This window comes from Phoenix dactylifera, chromosome 5, assembly GCF_051530095.1.
Source record: "Phoenix dactylifera cultivar Ajwa chromosome 5, Ajwa_hap1_PhDact_Kaust_v1.1, whole genome shotgun sequence".
NCBI lineage: Eukaryota > Viridiplantae > Streptophyta > Magnoliopsida > Arecales > Arecaceae > Phoenix > Phoenix dactylifera.
Window position 1 is genome coordinate 38,903,512 of NC_143194.1, and position 18,622 is coordinate 38,922,133.

Here is an 18,622-nt window from a genome sequence, read left to right on the forward strand (position 1 = left end):
TTGCCTATATCAATTGCAGCCAGGGTTCGCTTGTGATATACTCTTATACATTGAGTTGTAATTGGGCCGAGCATCATGGGCTAGAAATGGGCCAGGCCATCTCTCAGTATGTGGCTGAGCAAGCACCGCACGTAGACCGGTCCAACCACCTAACCCGCATCTCCAAACACTAGCCGACAAAATAATCGTGGCGAGGTGTTGTTCACATCCCATATTGTTGTTGAGCATCGTTTCTTTTCGTCCACATTTATTTGTATAACGATTCAGGACTAAAAAAATTAGCCAAAAAATATTATTTAAATTCTTTAATTCTGTATAAGTATTCAAGATTTATTCAGTGAATAATCGATGTAGGACTAAACACACGCCCGCATGAGTCCTCGCATACAAAATCTAAATCAAAATTTGAGGTTGGACCAATTCAAAAATTTATATGTTGTCGAGTCAAGCCCATCCATCTCCAGCCATATTGATATCTAATTAACAAGCTCCTAAGAAGCATTGCATGCCGAAGCTTTGGTGCATTGCACTCTTGTGCACGTCTTCTACAAATATTCATGTAGATGGTCTAATTCCACGTACCAAAATTACCTTTCCTCTTAACTTATTTTGGCACCAGCAGATCTTCACTATGTATTTCAAATGCGAATGATACTTTGCCTTTCCAACTCTTCTGGTAGAATTTTTCTTTGTTCATCTTTTACTACGAGAGACATTAATGGGTCAATAAGAACCCTGACCACGTAGCTCAAATGTGGAACGAAGTTGCGTGCACTTCAAACAAACTTGGACGAACGTTATGAATCTACGAAGTGCATCTGTTTCTTAGGCTCTCTTGAATGCCCCGAGTCAATGGGGATGGACCATCCAATCCAGTGGCTTCCATGACGTCCGACCTTGCATGTGGATGCAAGGCTTTGAAAATGATCGAAATTGAAAGAAGGCTCCTTAAGCTGGTGAGGGCTTCACTGGTTTTACCAAATGACAGGATCAAATCCCATCTTTACTAGAATTTTCTAGGACCTGTTTGGTTTGTGGAAAGAGGAGGAAGGAAAATATGGTCAACGAAAAAATGAAAAAAAATGCCATTTATTTATTTGGGGTTTTTAAAAGCAGAAAAATGGAATTTCACATAGGAATAAGATTTCTGCATTTTATGGGGACGAAAAACTAATATAGAATATGGAAAAGTCTAATTTCCATCGGTTGAGAATTGGTGTGATTTTTCTTCCAAAAATATTTTTAAACTTTTAGATAGAATGAAGTAAGATCTTTTTTTTTATTAAGAGTATAATAGATATTTTATACATTTTTTTCTAAAAATAGTTGCTCGACCAAACATACGTTTATCCATGCATCGTTTTTCTAGAAAAAATAATCCAGCGAGAGAGAATATTTTCGGAGTCCTTAGAGCTACAAGTACTTAGAAGAGAAAAGCTACCTTCTATAGGGCTCGTTTGGTTCGCGGAAAGTATTTTTCCTCCTAGGAATATGATTCCTGGGAATCAGATTCCTAGGAAGAGGATACCTAGGAAAGTACTTTTGACATGTTTGGTTAACCATGGGAAAGTGACTAATTTCCAAAGTGCTTATGTTTGGTTGACTATCCACTTTCCTAGGAAAGTTATGTATAATTCCTATTATGCCCTTAATAAAAATTAGGTCTTTAATGCCTCTTTAATGCTTCTTTAATGCTGAAGGGTCTTTTTGGGAAAAAATAAAAAAGGAGTGATTCCCACCTCATTTACTTTCCCATGTTTCTCATGGGAAAGACTTTTCCATGAAATGTGGGAATCATATTCCCATGGGAATACCACTTTCCCATCTCTCTCCTTTGAAAACTCCAACCAAACAAGAGGCATTTCATTACTTTTCCGTTGACCACACTTTTCCCCCTCGTTTTCTGCGAACCAAACGAGCCCTAAATGTCTACATGCCCTTCCTATTACTAATAAAAAAAAAAAGGAATACTTAGATCTTACTACGCCCATTACCATAATCATGACATCATCGCAAACTTGTGACTTGTGAACAGGGAATTGGACCAATCCATGGTCAGTGTCATTCAGTTAATATACTCTGGTCGAGTTTTTGCTGAAGAATTACGTAAGTATGCCCAACTCTGACCTGGACCGGATTGATTAAATTTTGGTGGATGAGGAAGAAGATGTTGGACCCGAGCTAATTAATGTCCTGTCTAAAGGACCAAAACATAAAAAGGCCTCGGGGCTGCGCCTGCACCCACATTATGGGGTAGTTCTATATACACCCCCCCTATTGCTCAGGACACCCCCCAAAAATTAAAAAAAAATTAAATACTCTCTACACCCCCCCATTTGCTAAGGACACCCCTAAAAAATTAAAAATTCCTAAATTACCCCCCACCCTCCCCACCCCCTCACCTAAATTGCTCTCTACACCCCCCAAACCTCCCCCCCACCCCGCTCTTCCCCTCCGAAACACCTCGCCAACGCCCGAAACCCCCCCGTTCCCCCTTCTCCCTCTCGTCGCCGGCATTCTCCCGATCTCCGACCACCTCGCCGGCTTCTCCCGGAACCACCTCGCCGGCTTCTCCCGAAATTTTTTTTTTCACGGTTCGTGCTCCGTTCGGCACTGGATCGCCGAACAAAAGGCTTCTGTTCGGCTGAACAGTGCCGGACAGAAGCCTTCTGTTCGGCACTGTGCAGCCGAACAGATCTGTTCGGTTGAGGGTTGCCGAACAGAAGGCTTCTGTTCGGCACTGTTCAGCCGAACAGAAGGCTTCTGTTCGGCACTGTTCAGCCGAACAGAAGCCTTTTGTTCGGCGATCCAGTGCCGAACGGAGCACGAACCGGGAAAAAAAAAAAATTTCGAAACAAGGTGGAACACGTACCTTTGCGGCCGATTCTTCGTTCCAAATCACTAGTTGCTTGTCCATGCTTCGAATGGGGCTTAAATCTCCTTCAAAGATCGCCTAAACGATGTAAATGGATCGAGGGGTTTAAGGGGGGTTTGAGGGGGGGTTTTTTTTTTCTTTTCAAAACGAAACGGAGGAAGGAGGAGGAAGGGGGGTGTACTGAGAAAATTTCAAGGGCAATATGGTAATTACACTAAAGGTTAGTTTGGGTTTTTTTTTTTTGGTTTTTGGGGGTGTCCTGAGCAATAGGGGGGGTGTATATAGAACTACCCCACATTATGCTCCTATTTATTGCGTTCCACGGCCATTAATCAAGAGGCAAGGACCAGGCCGTCGAATACCAAGGCATGACCCAAGCATTTGCTACGCCTTGATAGTCGGGGGAAGACGTTAACGCCCATCCTGCCTTGGGAAGAGAACTTTCCATTTCTCAAGGCAATGGCACGCTGGCAAATGGGATTCAAATGAACAAAGATCCACTCATAGATTGTTTGTCAATTTATATTAGGTTCTGGCTGATAGATGTTTTCATCTTCAGATAGTAATTTCGATGGCCATTTTACTCTCGGGTCCTGTTCCAGTCCTGGATAGGTTAAAATTGAACAGCTTAAATTAAACAGGGCTAATATTTTGCCGTATGTGAAGGATAAGCATAAAATGATTAACTATGCAAGGACTATACATGAAATTGTCATGTTTTCCATGGAATTTGATCACCACGACATGTCCACGGATGCAAACTAATCTCTGACCATGGAGCTACTTGATATTCCAAAAGGGCACCTCTCTGTTTTGGCCAGTGCGCGTCCTTTCCTCTCTTATCTCTAAGGGAGATCTTGGGAAGCTAAAGGAGTGGAAATGGGAGAAAACACCAAGGGCAGTAAGTAACAGTAGCAAGTAAGGAACTTGCGTAACAGTAGCAAGTAATTGTTTACCTCATCACTTGTGGCGAGTGCGCCGCTAGATGGATACAACAATCATGAAAAAATTAGATCCGACACTGCATGCACTAACATGGCTGCACACCATATCAATCATCCCATCTTTCTGCCATAGGTCAATCACCGAAATAAGCGCATGTGAAATAGAGCTCATAAAAAGAGAACGAGCAAGATTGGCATGGTGCACAGCCATATAATATACGTGGTGATCATGGGGCTGTGCAAGTATCGTACTCATCCATGCATCGACATGGAGGATACTCATCGCACTCGCAAGGCCCAGGATCACCGTCCACCCGTGGGTTGCGCTTGTCAAAGTTGGAGACATGAACCTGCTCTCGATACAAGAAACACAAGCGGAGCAAGCTTAAAGCCACAAAAACATTTTTCATACTTGGTGTGGATCTGTTTAATCTACCAAATTTGAAGCACGGAACGACTTAAAACAAAGGGGGAAAAAAATGAGATCGATGTAGGTATAGGCGCATAAGTACAACACGGTGCATCAAAAGCAAATATTCTGTTAGTTTTGATCAACTTTTCTTCGGTTCCGGGTTGTAAGCAACTATCGTCGTATATGTGGTTGCTTAATTGTTGCTCCTTATATAATCTAGTGCTGCCGGATGAGGCAATCTTTAAAAGGAATTTACAATAGTGAAAGGGGACAATTAATGATGTGCTCCCTCACGTACTCCCAATTCCCAAACTTTGTTAATAAATACTCTCGGGAGCGGGTCCGAAGCAGGGAGAGAACCACCATCCATAAGAAACGAGGGAAGAAGGTGAAGAAGCAATATAGCTAGGAGAGATGGCCATGGCCAAGTACTCCATGATGCTTTTGTTGCCGCTCCTGGCGACGGTACCAGCTCCATGCCAAGCGACGCTGGAGGAGGACGAGAAGGAGTGCGCGGACCAGCTGCAGAACCTGGCGCCGTGCGTGCCGTATGTGAGCGGGAGCGCGCCGAAGCCGACGCCGGAGTGCTGCGCGGACGCGGAGAAGGTGCGGGCCAGCCAGCCCAAGTGCCTGTGCGTGCTTATCGTGGAGAGCACCGATCCCTCCCTCGCCCTCCCCATCAACACCACCTTAGCCCTCCACATGCCCGCCGCCTGCAACAGCGACGCCAAAGTCTCCGACTGCCCCAGTACTTGATACCAACCTCCTTTTTGTGTGTTCGCTGTTTCACTAAACAGTTTAGAAGAGCGTGAACTCCTCTCTTTTGTTTCCAGCGCTTAATGTATTGTATGGGGGTTTGGCAGGCATTTTGAAGCTGAATCCGAGCTCACCTGAAGCCAGGATATTTAAGGATGCGAGTGGGGATGCGACGGCCTCGACGAGTGCTTCCTCATCTACTCCTACTGACTCTGCTTCGGGTTCGGCTTCTGGCGGGGGGTCGGGGGCTAAAACGGCACCTAACAACAGGGGAGGGAGACTGGAGAGCTTTGTGGGTGGTGGTGTTGCTGTTGCTAGCCTAGTGGTCTGCAGTGCAGTTCTTTTTATGTAACGTCTCATGCATGGGGTGGAAGAAGGAGGCTTTTATGCCGTCCGTCCGTGCATGGAGAACAAGTTGATGAAGTGATGCCCCCGAAGTTTCGCATGGACGGTGCGAGAGCCACCTGAGTGTCGTGTAATAAACTTGAACTTCTAATTTGTAATAAATCTGTCTCGTTTCTAGCTTTTTATCCCACTGCTATCTATCTCCATCAGGAACCCCTTAAACTCAACCGAAGGGTATATAGTTAGATTAGCCTTGTCGATCGAGGGTCTCTTGCTCCCATCTGGGACTTCTGATGGTAGACGGTGGGAAGACACTCTGATCCTGAAACAGTTCCAGTATGAGTTTTGCTTGCACCTTACGGACAAATCAGCATGGTATCCATAATTTGGATGAACAAACAGAAATAAACAGCAAAGGCAAATTGCACCGGTATGATCAGAGATCGGATGCATAGGAAATTAAGCAGGCCGGCGGATAATGAAACTGAAATTATGGTGCCAACAGCTTCTCGGGATTCAGAAAATATATCATCTATTTTAACCAGCATCGTCCCGTGCCGCTGATCTGATGACAGGAATCCATCATGACGTGGGAAACTTTTGCTTGGAGGATGCAGCGGTCAAGCCTAGCAACTTTAGCAGCACCCTTTTGCATACATCCGAAATCCGAGAGCTGATAAATATCAAACACTCGATGCAATCAAATTTCACATTGTTCATTATATCTTATAGTTTTTCCTGTCATTTTGATTGTCAAGCTTTTAACACGTACAACAACATCATTGCCCTTAACGGGAAGTCATTGTCCATTCCAAACTCGAAAACAGAAAAGAAAAGAAAACTGAGGTGCACTTTGTTTCCAGTAAATAATAAAGCAATCTGAGAATTGGAGGAAGGCTTCCCGTTGCTCCAATAACATATTCTTCAAGTAATGCAAATCTCTAACAGCTTCAGCAAACATAATGGCCATATAATCGAAAGTGCTGCACACAAATCACACCCGTACCATCTCTCTGATTCCATGATGGAAAAGTTGAAGCACAATGTCACCAGCATCTCCAGTAACAAGCTAGGGAATAAATTATGCTGATTGTCCTATGTCTTGCTGACATCTGCTCTTTGAATTACAATAGAAGCATCACATGTTGCCCTATATAGACACTTAGTGATACTGATTTACAATCAACCAATTTGTCGTGCATTTCTGGTTCACCATCATTATTTCCGAACCCTTTCTTGATGCTTAGGAAACAATAGCTGTCTTCAAATGGATTAACCCGACAACCAACCATACCTAGTGATTTCAAAATGAAAATTTCGGTCAACCTTACCAAAGGGGTCTTTGGAATGTAGGTCATAAAACAACCTTGTATGAATGGAGACGAGATTCAACATTCATTCTATCTCACGATCCGTGGAAAACATTGGCTGACATCTATAGATGTAAAAGCTACAACCAGTACTCTCAAAGCAATGGTTGATAAATGTTGTGGCTATCACCAGGATCCATTCACCATATACCCACATACATCGGTATTTCGTGCAGGCTTGCAGAGAAGAATTTTCACTTCAATACAGTCAGTTGGAAATCACAAAACAGAATCATCTACTGCATTTCTTGTTGTGGCTCTGCACTATTCCCCACCCTCTGGTCACCGTGATGATATCCAGTGTCCATGCCTGAAGAGCCTGTGGAGCTCCCTACTTCAGACTTGCATAGGGGGCACAGTGCGTTTATCTTTAGCCATTTATCCACACATTCCATGTGGAAATAGTGGGTACATGGAAGCTCACGGAGCTCATCATTATTTACATAATTTGCCAGGCAGATGCAACAAACCTGCAGAAGCCATAGCACCAAAATACATTGTAAATTACCGGAAAGGACAGGACCTCAATTCAGTGAAAAAGTGGCCCTTCATGATGTAAAGCAAGCACTATTTTTTGATAACCACGAGACACACGACTCTGAATTACCACTGCTTGACTACTATAAATGCAAATGGATGATCAAAATGCAAAACAGACTTATAAAAACTCACAGCATCCTCCGCAGAAATTGTGCGCTCCTTGTCAGTACCAGCAGCCAGGATCCCGCCATTGACTTGATTTTCTGAGTTAATTTCGTTCTCGTCTCCATTTTGAGGTCGCTTTAATTTGAACTTGTAGGTTGGTAGTGCATTAATTAATTCTGAGGTAGCACCTCTGCCGTAGCTCATGTCCTCTCTAAAGCCCATGATAGATATAATGCAAGGCAAGCAGCAGCATATCATTGCGCAAAGAATGAATGGCATAGCATACCCAATACAGCTGAATGTAAGGAAAACAATACATAACCTGAGGAAATAGATAAATTTTAGTGGCAGATCAGGATATGAATGAGACGAAAAAAAATGTAAACCACAACCATACCCGTATAGGTTAGGAGCATCATGAGAAGATGAGCGCCCACCAAATATCCACACATTTCCAACAACAAACCACACAGCAAAGAAGCAATCTAAGGCCATTTTGAAACGGTCAACTAAAGCATTTATCCTGCAAATTACCACATACAACTTAAATGGAAAATTCATAACAAGGAAGAAGTTATGCCTAGAAAATTACACCAGGTTCCTGCATAGTTCTGTGACAGTAACAAAACAAACAAAGGCCCTGGAAAGATTAGACCAAATTTCATGTGCCATCAGTACATATTTAATTGTCCTGAATAATCAATGTAAGTCTTATTCCACTTATAACATGAATGCCCAAGGAGAGGCATTCACTAAACACATCTCTTCACACAAAAAGAAAAAAAAAAAAATCAGTCCACACTAATGTACTAAGGGAATTCACTAAGAAATGTCATCCCTCTCAACATACCATTGACGATATCCCAATCCTCATCAGCAAAAAAAAAAAAGGAAGGCAAGTTTCTCTATGGGTTTCAACCTTGCGTTGGTCAAGCTATAACATTCTTAGATTCGCAACAAACCATAAAAAGGACGGTCCAATGAATGAGGCTCCCGCCATTGCAAGGCCCGAGGAGGGTCAAATGTATGCAGCCTTACCTTACATGCATATAGATTATTTCTGTGTTTCGAATTCGTTACATCTAGGGCATAATGAAACAACCTTACCAAGGCTCGCCCTCTATTCACAACAAACCATACATACTTTAAAAGAGTCCAACTAGCTTCAACACTTATTAAGAATGGAATCCTCTCCATCATTCATCACATAGCAACCACAAGGCAACGAAAATGATAGGCATTCTAATCTCACCATAAACCATCCACCGGCTCCAGAGATAACTAGGTTTTCTTAAAAGCTACACCAGGATTGGTATTGCTTGCATTGCATGTTTCAAAAAACAAATTTAGGAAAGGAGTGCAAAACAAATGGGCTACAAATGTACTACTCAATCTAATAAGTTGATTCATGCTAATGCAATTCTTCGGCTGCATTCGGTTTAGGGTTAAAGTATAATAAAACCACATTAACATACTAATTTAGGACCAATTAGGGATGGCTTATGATATACATGGAAGGGCCTAGGGAAAACAATAAATCAAGGGCAGGTTTAATTTGGTTGCTTGCTACTCTAAACAATATTTATGGGACCAAAGAGTGCCGAACCGGCCGGTTTGGGGCATACCGACCCAGACCGGTCAAGAACTAACACGATTCAGCTATTAATTTCGAGATGGCCCCAGTTCACATATTAAACTCCACTCCCCCTTGCTCGCCCACTTGCGATGAATGCCTGCCCCATCCGCTTGCGATTTTGACAGATGCCTGCTCGCGAACACACCTTGATCCTGGCGGCCACTCACGATGGTCTAGTAAGTAGCTTCCTCCCTCCCTCCCTCCCTCTCTCTCTCTCGCATGCGCTTTCGGCTTACGATTAGGATTTGCGGAGGCAACCCTCCCTCTCCCTCTCCCTCCCCCCCCCCTCTCTCTCTTCCTCACTCTTTTTCTCCCTTTACCCCTCCCTCTCCCCCTCTCTCCCGCCATCATCGCTTCGGATCAGTGGAGAGTGGACCAGGGGAGAATGTTATTTATTTTCTATTTCGAATTGTCATTTTGTTTTTTTTTTATTTTTGAATTATGAATTGAAGTTGGCAAACCATATGCCGACTTCAGATCAAAATTTGGAAATAAAAAAAAATCCAAGATGGACCAGAATGGTACGGTAGAAGTATCGTATCGTGCCATACCATTGGACAACCGATACGAGTCCCGGTACCAGTATACAATATCCTGTGGGATAGTAGTGATGAAATATTGAGATTAAGGACAAAAATGGTCAGATACATCTTCCTTAGGACTTTTGTGGGGAGAAAGAAAGGAGGAATAAGGTCTTAAAGCATTCCAAGCCAGGTGAGAGACCGTGGTTGCTTTATAATAGAAATTCAGAAAAAAAATAATTCAGTCAAGTGGTATATCAGCAGACATAAAGATAATAGAAGAAATATCTATAGGAAGTGGGGTGCAGGAGAGAGATGAAAAAGAAAGCAAAAGAGACAACAAGAGAATGGAACTTGGCCTTAAATCTTCAATTCCTTTCAGATAATTCATGTACAATGCTACTAGTGGCCTGCCATGACTTTTTTTTTATATTTTATATAAACTTGATTTGCAAGTAATCTAGGACACTTAACAACTACGTAGCCGATTTCCAAAATGTTGGCTAAAAGGAAAAATTCAAAATCCCATGTAACCTTATTTATGAACACACCAACAATAGCTAAAAATCTAATCCTAACAACTTTATGATTTATCCAACCCAACAAATACCTAAAGTAGGACTCTTGCACATAGATTCCAATTGAAATAGGACTATAAAACACAGTTTAAAAAAAAATTATTTAAGCTAAAACACAAAAAATACAATAAAATATATGACAAACTAATTTTTATTCACCATCATTCGCTTCCACTGCATGGGATCTCGTCCCTGAGATCATCTCAATGTTTTATATCCTTAGGCTCCACTTCTTAATCTTCAAGGTTTGACGATGGAAGCTAACCTGATTTTTTTTTTGCAATCACTCTATTAGTTGGATCTTCTGGTACCCTTTATTCAATGACCATAAAAGTTTTTATCATCCAATTGTGGCATCGATAAATGAATCTGCAAGATCAGCAAGCAATGGATCTTCAAAGTGCATCGATACAGTTATAGACGTTGATTGATAGCAATCCATGCCTTGGTGAATTAGAAATTATTCAGAAACTGCAACTTTGGGGCTTTCAGTCCTCTCAACTGGATGCTGCAGATATGGTTAATCTTCAACTGCAGTCTCTTAATTTGAAGATTCACTGTTTGTAGGGTTTTCCATAAATAAATCTTCAATTGCAACATCCTCATCATCATAAAATTGATCTTCATCTATAACAATGCATGGTGGAACACCTTGGGCTGTACATATGCTTCAAGAAAGCTATAATTGATGCTAGATCATTTTTTATACATGTCAAGTCATCACACATCTACCCAAACACCTTATATTCGGCATGCTGATGAAAAGCATCAATCTTGAAACCTAACTATTCATAATAGCAAGCTATGAAGGGAATGAAATGAGAAGAAAAGAATAGGACGATTGAGGGAAAATAAAGAAAAGTGTGGGACCCTTCAGCTCTAATACCAAATATGATATAGGACCAATCAAGGATGGCCTACAATGAATGGAAGGACTTAGTGAAAAGGGTAAATTAGGGATAGGTCTAATTTGGTTGCTTGCTTCCCTAAACATGCATACGGGACAGCAATGATAATGATTAAACACAAGTAAAAGGTCAAATAAATCCAACCCACAGTTTTTGTGATGGAGAAAGAAAGGAGGAATAAGGATTTAAAGCATCCTAGGCTAAATGAGAGAATCTGCTGTTTATGTATCATAGAAATTCATAAAACAATGCATGCTGAGTAGAGAGATATATCAGTAGAGATAAAATAATAGAAAAAAAAACTATAGGATGGGGGGTGAAGGGAGATGAAAGAGAGGAACAGAGGGACAAAATAGTTAAGAATCAAATCATGATGACTTTATGACTTATCCAACCCAACATTACCTAAAGTGGATTCTTGCACATTAATGTCACTTGACATAGAACCCTAAATCATACTAAAAATTATCTAGATAAAAACTTTGAAAATTCAACAAAATATATTGTACTTACTCCACTTAAACTACTACACTCTTGAAGGTCATTTTATCCTAAGGACAAAAGAGGCGTTTCGAGAAGTAGACATGTTTTTTTTTTGTATGTGTGTGTGTTTTTTTTTTGGGGGGGGGGGGGGTGGTAATAATCCAAAATAAACTATTCCACTCAATAGTGTGTAGTTCACTCCAGAGTAAAGTGGGTTAGCAGAAAGCTGACCCATTTACTTTGGGTTAAGGCTAACATAGTCTGCAACTAAATACAACCTTGGTGAGCAAGGTACCCCAGAAAAATGATAGTTCTCTAATTAGTTTATTGAGCTCCATAGTTGCAGTGGCATGCCTATAAAGAAATGCCATTCATAGTCTTCCCCATGGTTTGCCATACCACCTCGTACCCGCCCGGTATGGGGTGCATCGTACCGGAAGAAAACCGGTATGAAACATACCTTCAAGTCAGTACAAGCCCCGTAGCGCCCGTACCGAGGCGTACCGAGATGTGTACCGGTCCGGACAAGTATAGAAGTGTATTGGACCATACCATATTATACCATACTGTACCAAATTGATAAAATACCAATACGATACTCAATACCGAGATTGCGAACCTTGCTTTTTTCATAATTCACGATTTATAGCCTTCGGTGAAAAACCTATCAAATACCACTCCCCATTGTTTAGAGTTCTATCTCATTCAAACCACAACACAGTCTACAACATGGTTCACACGGACTACATGTATTCCAGAGAATAGAAAAAAGCAACAGCAAATGTGACACCAAAAGTGATTGGGTCCACCACTGATTAAAAAAGGAAAAAAAACATGAACCAACATCTCAATACAAGTATTTTAGATAGTGTCAAGAATGGAATTCCTTGGAGAGAGCTTGGTATACCACATGAATGCGGCTCTAGAAAGGATTTCCACAAATTGCCGTAGTAGCAACGACCCCTTTCTGCCCACTCAATTGGATAAAAATTCTGATTTCAAGGTGGAAGGCAATTAGTCAAAAGAACAAAAGTTCAGAGAAAGTCGCAAGTCGAGAAGCAGACTTTGATTATATTCCTTTTTCTTGGAATTAAATGGACATTGTATATTTTAGATGCCTTAAAAACAAGTTTTCAGATTATGGAACATAATATACAAATACTCAAATAACTAGTTTGTACAAGCCATGACAGATCAAACTAACAAAATATTATCATGCCCTCTGTACTGATGCAATACTGACACATGGTATTTCACCTCTAATTTGCTGTGCCGGCACCAAAAGGTGTACCATGCGCCAATATGATACAGATCTTATCGATTTGTGCCATATAATTAAGGTGACAGAATGGGTACAGTACCGATTCTTCACTCCCTAAAATTATGGTATATAAGGAACTAGCCCCTCCTAATATTCTGGCCTAGTGTGACAGTGTAGAGCTCTTCCCAAAAATCAGGGATCTTGAAACAAACTTGCATAGAAAAGGTATAGAAAAAGAGGAGAAAAGAACGAAATAAACGGACCTCCAAAAAGGCACCCCCATCCTGAATACGTCTTTATAATTTCTCATTAAGGGAAATAAAAGGCATGTGGCACCATTCTCTCTAAACAATCCAATAATGTCTTCCTTAAATCCTCTCTATAAATCCTACTAAATAAACATAATCAGGAAATAATTATTAGGTTTAATCACTTCCTCCATAGATGACTCCATGTATCTCCTCTCACTTATAGATCACCTACCTTTAATAAATCCACCACTTCGTTTAAATTCTTTCATTTTGCAGAAGAGAAAAACAAGCCAAATGCACTAGCGATCAGTCAAGTGCATATATCAAATTGCATAAGATTCAAGAAACCCCAAGTAGAAGGGAGCATAGCATTAGATGCTTCTTTCACTTCCATTTTGGTGGAAAAACTAGTTCAAAACATGGTTGTTCTCATCTTATTGAAAAAAATATATTAACATCCAGATTTGCCCTGTGATATGCAAAACTAAGAAAATTAGCATTTAAAGATAGGTGATTGGTCTAGCTCACACGCTTAAGTCATTCTCTTCCTCTTATATTCGATTGTTAGCAATACAATTCCTTATTTATTTGAATTAACAAAAAATATAAAGAAACTTGAAGTTTTGTTTATTTTTTCGTAATTAACAATAACAATACATGAATTTTAATTATTAAATAACAATATCTAATATTTTTCTGAACTGAGAAGTTTATGGATAATGAAAAATACAGACTTTATATTAAAGAAAATTTTCGAAATATAAACTAATAGTAGTAGATTATCTCAATTTAAAATTATTGAATTTGGTTAAATATGTCATAATGAAGATTATAATATATTACATCGATAATATATCTTAACTTTTCAACCCACATGACCAGAGAATGTATGGTGTTGGCCCACAAGGAGAAAATTTTGGTTCCACCAGTCCATATATTATTCCTATACACTGCATTTCTACATGATGCAAAAAGAAGAAATCAAGGTTGCTTTCTTGTCAGACAAAAGGAACTAATGCATAAAGGTGCAAATGAGCCAAGGTTAAGCGAGATAGGCTACGATGAAGCTCAGCTTATTTTATAATCAAGCCAAATTTGAGCCAACTCATTAAAATTTTAGTCGAACTTAAGCTGCTCGATAACAACTTGTCTAAGAAATCTTTCGAGAGTATAAGGCCTCTTGAGGCAAACACATATACTTTCAACTAATTTCCATTGTTTTATCTCGATATTACTGCTGAAATGCATTCATTTGTATGTGAACTATATCAATATTCAGCAATTTTAATATAAGAATTCTTTTTATGAATCACAAGTAATATAATAGATATTGTAATTATATATTGCTTTTTACTCCTATTCTGAGCTCAGCCAATCTGATCTCAAGTGAGCCAAGACTAGCTTAACTTGTTAACTCTTCGAGGTGAGCCAAATTAGGAGCTGAACACAAGTTGCTAACAGTTTGTTCATTGAACAGCCCTACTGAGAAAATTAGATACGATATGCAATGGCCCGAGAGAGAGAGAGAGAGAGAGAGAGAGAGAGGGTATTCAAAGGATATAGCAAATTAGAAGGCCGGCATCTAAAGCAGGTGAGAGATTGCTTTGGTGATCAAAATCTGGTCAACTTTTAGAATCAGACAAAATTTTGGATATTTACTTCAACTATAAAGAAAGTTTTTGATAAGTTATGCTAGTTTACATAACATATGAAAATCCCAGAAGATATGCAGTTACAAGGGCATTTTCATGATTTCTACATGTTCATCACACCTACTTGTCTGATAACAACGCCCCTTGCCGCCTTGCTGGTCTGAATCATCTAATAGGTGCCCTAAAAGTTTTGCATCATGTGAAGTCTCTCATGCCAAAAAATCTGGAATATTTTATCTAATAGATGCACTAGTGAGGATTGGAAAAAAGAGGATTGATGATGTGAAACATGTTAGTGCAAATTCCAGATCAAGGAAAGAGGGAACTGATAGACACTAAAAGTTCATATTAATGCCCACTGCACAGGCTATTAAACTGTAGGCACAACTGTCTATTATGCCTGAAAAACATCTCTGTGAATTTTAAACATGCTCCCAGGAACACTATATTACCACTACAATGCATTTTACACTTTAATATCTATTTCTTGATAAGCAAATCAATTTGTTGTAACAGGTGTATATGTAACATATACATACTACGTAGATCACTAAAGCCTGAATTGAGGCAAGCACACCCTAGGCCCTTATTAGCTTGTCTCATTACATTCCTAGCATAAGCAAACTGAAGGTGAGATGAGATCTGTATGTTTGAAATACCCAATTTACTTTAATTAAACCACTTCATTTTTAAGGTAAAATCTACATGTTGAAGCCAACATCCAAATGCAACCAGCCACCTTGTCATGGAATGCCCCCTGCTGACACCCAATCCATAGGCAACAACCACGTACTCAGTAGTATAGGTTTCAATAGAAAACAAAGTGTTTGGTCAATTTAGAATGTAGATGGCAGAAAAGGAATTTGATATCATATATCATGTGTTCAAGGATTGATAGAAACTTGACCCAACAATCAAAAAAATTAACAACAACTATCTTTCATACACAGTGCTTATCGGTTCATGCATAGTGCTTAACGCCGAGAAATAGAAATTCCAAACAGGAAGGAGATAAAAAGACAAAATTAGAAGGCACAAGGTGCAACATTCCAACAAAATTTAAGATTGCAATAAGAATCCATCATCTAGCACATTTGCATAGAAAGAATAAGAAAGTACCTTGGGCTCGCAGTTAGAATACTTTGCCCTAGGTGTGAGACAGGAGCATTGCTATGGTTGTTTTCACCTTCTGAGGATTGAGTAACAGAAATGGATGTATAAGGATTAGATTCAGGACGGATGTCCCGAGAAGAACTCTGAAGTGAATGAGCAGAAACTTGCTCAGAGCCCTGACTGTTGCGATGAATGTAGCGCCAATAAAGATGAGGAAGAGTAGCAACACAGCCTGCTGTATAACCTACGATCCATGCAAACAATGGAGCTTTTGGATGCTCATGTCTTGACAAGGAGAGAACTATAATAGCTGCTATAATTTGGCTCACATTAACAACAAGCTCAATCGAAATCCACAAACCAGAATTCAGAGGGCTTCTATGACGGCGACCATAATTATCACTTCTCCTAGTCGATGATGCATTTCTTGAACTAGGTACTGTAGGTGACACTCCAGATGTTTGGGAGACCGGAGCTGGTGTGCTTGTTGAAGGCCAATCTTCAAAATGCACTTCAACCAAGTCATTTTGGTCATATTCATGAGATTGTGATGTGGAAGCGGAACCACCCCTTGATATATCAATTATGTGCTCATGTTCATTAATATTAGCTGGTTGCTCCATCAGCAAAGGATGTCTGTCAGTTTGACCTTCACTGAATAGCTCCAAAGGAGGAACAGCCATCAACATCCACCAAGCAATATGACATGAAAGATGGCATAGAAAAGTAGCAATATGCCACTTTCCTTATGCTTCCGTTACCTTTTTCTGAGAAGCTCAAATTTGTCCTGTATAAAACTCGATAACAGCACTGGCCACAATAAATAAATCTTCCACTTCACCTTAACAATAGACAGAGATGCTTTGAAGTTTGAAAGAACCACCTCTAAAGAACTCCATCAAGCAAACTATGCTTTTTTTTTGGTGGGGGGGGGGGGGGGGGGATCGTCTTCTATGAATAGCAAATTCAAGTGGAGTCAATCCAACCTGCAAATTTAATTATATTCTTATTACATGGCGAAAAAGCTACAGTTCTTTTAATTGTTTATACTGCAGTTTATATATATATATATATATCAAGGTCTTCTTCTATGAATAGCAATTCAAGTGGAGTCAATCCAACCTGCAAATTTAATTATATTCTTATTACATGGCAAAAAAGTTACAGTTCTTTTAATTGTTTATACTGCAGTTTATCTATCTATCTATGTGTGTCTATATATATATATATATATATATATATATATATATATATATATATCAAGTTATTACTGTATGAAACATGAAGCTTCAGACAATTCAAACTGCTGCTCCATGAAACATTCAAACTGCTGTCAGACAATACTATTATATATAAACTTTGCTGAGTCCCTATTTACCTGAAGAGGCCAGGGATGGTAGTCTACTACCCTACAATAGTGAGGCTAGTGTGCTTAGAACCAAATTTCTAATTTATGCCATAACTTCTTAAACGTGATGGACCTGCAGTTTTGTTAAGAAAAACAACATGCCATTTTCTTGATGAACTTCAGCTTACTAAATATTCGTTCAAAGAAATTAGGTAAGCACGATCATAATACTTCGAGGGCACAGCTTTATTAACAAGATAGCACAGAAATAAGAGCTTTTCTCATGATATTGCTCAAATGTCTAAACACAAAATAATACGACTTGCAACGTGTAAAATGAAAACCTTTAATGAATGAAACACGCCAGCCTACCTTAAGTATTCAGGCGTGAAACCTTCAAATATGGAAAGTCTATCGCATCATTACCCACCACCGCATTATATGATAACATTTCCACTTCCGGGACAAGCACCTGTGGAGCAAGGTCAAATCATTCACAAGAGCATGCCAAAAGATTAGGTAAGAAAGGAGGAACGATCAAAATCCAATGCCGTTGCGTTCACCAATAAAGCCATATCAACCCAACAACGAAGGACATCAAACAATCTCTCAGCTCCAGATCAGAGAACTCTATCAAAAATTCAAATCCCGCCAAATCAAACAAGAGTTATCGTGATCTTATGAAAGAAAAAGACAGAAAGGTACCTTTAGAATCCCAGAAACCCAAAATCCGTCAACCAATGCCGTATAAAATTGCGAAAAAAATAAAATTAATAAATTAAAAAGAAAATTCTTGGAAGCCAAACCCTAATGTACAACTTTGCAGGTCATTAAAAACCCAGAGTAATGCATTAAAAATAATCATATCAAGATGAAATTTCCGACCTGAATTACAAAGAAAGGAAGGGATATCAACATCTCCTGCAAACAAATCTTCAAGAAAATAAGAATTCCAAGCGTATTCCAACCCACTTCGGCCGGATTCGGTCGGGGAATCGAATCCGGACACGAACAGGGGCAAAACCCTGAGATTAGAGGAGGAGCAGGAGGAGGGTTTCTTGCGATTAAAGGGACGAGAGGGTGGGAGAAATCGGAGGAGAACGCACCAAATCTCGCCACCTGTTGGCCCTCTATTGAAACTGGGGGAGAGAATCCGTTGGAATTTGCCTTTCGCTTCCCCTCGGCTCCCTTTTTTCCGCCCGAGCTTCCCTTCCCGTCGGAATATTTCTGGCACCCGCTTTCGACGTCTCCGTTGCTTCCAAGAACCGTTTCGGGACTTTATAAATAGAGAATATACATGTAGCGGTTTTTTGTATCGCGTCATATCATATCGGGAATTCTGCCGTTTTCCGTATCGTCTGATCTGAGTCCTCGAGGCGGAATTATTATGTGGATTTATTTCATATAACATAGATTCATTTCTTCTTTGAGAACTGATCTGCCTAATGTTTTCTTAGGCCCTGTTTGGGGAAGCTTTTGGTTTCTGACCCTCCAAAAGTACTTTTAGATGAAAAATTGTATTTG

At 39.9% G+C, this 18,622-nt stretch overlaps 2 protein-coding genes across 6 annotated transcripts; one reads left to right on the forward strand and one right to left on the reverse strand.

Moving 5' to 3' along the window:
- The first annotated feature begins 4,203 nt into the window (after positions 1-4,203).
- LOC120111771 (non-specific lipid transfer protein GPI-anchored 14-like) lies at positions 4,204-5,505 on the forward strand. The gene is made up of 2 exons (XM_088722804.2): positions 4,204-4,979; positions 5,095-5,505. Exons 1-2 carry the CDS (start codon positions 4,646-4,648, stop codon positions 5,337-5,339), a joined length of 579 nt encoding a protein of 192 aa, XP_088578930.2. The 5' UTR covers positions 4,204-4,645; the 3' UTR covers positions 5,340-5,505.
- Positions 5,506-6,027: 522 nt separating this feature from the next.
- On the reverse strand, positions 6,028-18,361 carry LOC103720847 (E3 ubiquitin-protein ligase At1g63170-like). Of its 5 annotated transcripts, none has more exons than XM_088722802.2 (8): positions 18,205-18,361; positions 17,471-17,570; positions 16,634-16,736; positions 16,112-16,537; positions 15,757-15,994; positions 7,745-7,870; positions 7,375-7,669; positions 6,028-7,172 (listed from the first exon to the last, which is right to left on the reverse strand). In XM_088722802.2, the coding sequence occupies exons 4-8, from the start codon at positions 16,437-16,439 to the stop codon at positions 6,939-6,941; spliced, it is 1,221 nt and encodes a 406-aa protein (XP_088578928.2). In that variant the 5' UTR covers positions 16,440-16,537; positions 16,634-16,736; positions 17,471-17,570; positions 18,205-18,361; the 3' UTR covers positions 6,028-6,938. The 5 variants fall into 5 exon arrangements, with proteins under 5 accessions (XP_088578928.2, XP_088578929.2, XP_088578926.2 ...); XM_088722803.2 differs by having other exon boundaries at positions 17,984-18,359; XM_088722800.2 differs by having other exon boundaries at positions 15,757-16,537.
- Positions 18,362-18,622: the final 261 nt, after the last annotated feature.

Excerpts from the sequence above, each read along its gene's own strand:
- LOC103720847 (XM_088722800.2), bottom strand. The coding sequence starts at position 16,439 with ATGTTGATGGCTGTTCCTCCTTTGGAGCTATTCAGTGAAGGTCAAACT. Across the intron at positions 7,670-7,744 it reads GATGCTCCTAACCTATACGG|GTTATGTATTGTTTTCCTTA; the intron begins GTATGGTTGTGG and ends CTATTTCCTCAG. Across the intron at positions 7,173-7,374 it reads CAATTTCTGCGGAGGATGCT|GTTTGTTGCATCTGCCTGGC; the intron begins GTGAGTTTTTAT and ends TGGCTTCTGCAG.
- LOC120111771 (XM_088722804.2), top strand. The coding sequence starts at position 4,646 with ATGGCCATGGCCAAGTACTCCATGATGCTTTTGTTGCCGCTCCTGGCG. Across the intron at positions 4,980-5,094 it reads CAAAGTCTCCGACTGCCCCA|GCATTTTGAAGCTGAATCCG; the intron begins GTACTTGATACC and ends GGGGTTTGGCAG.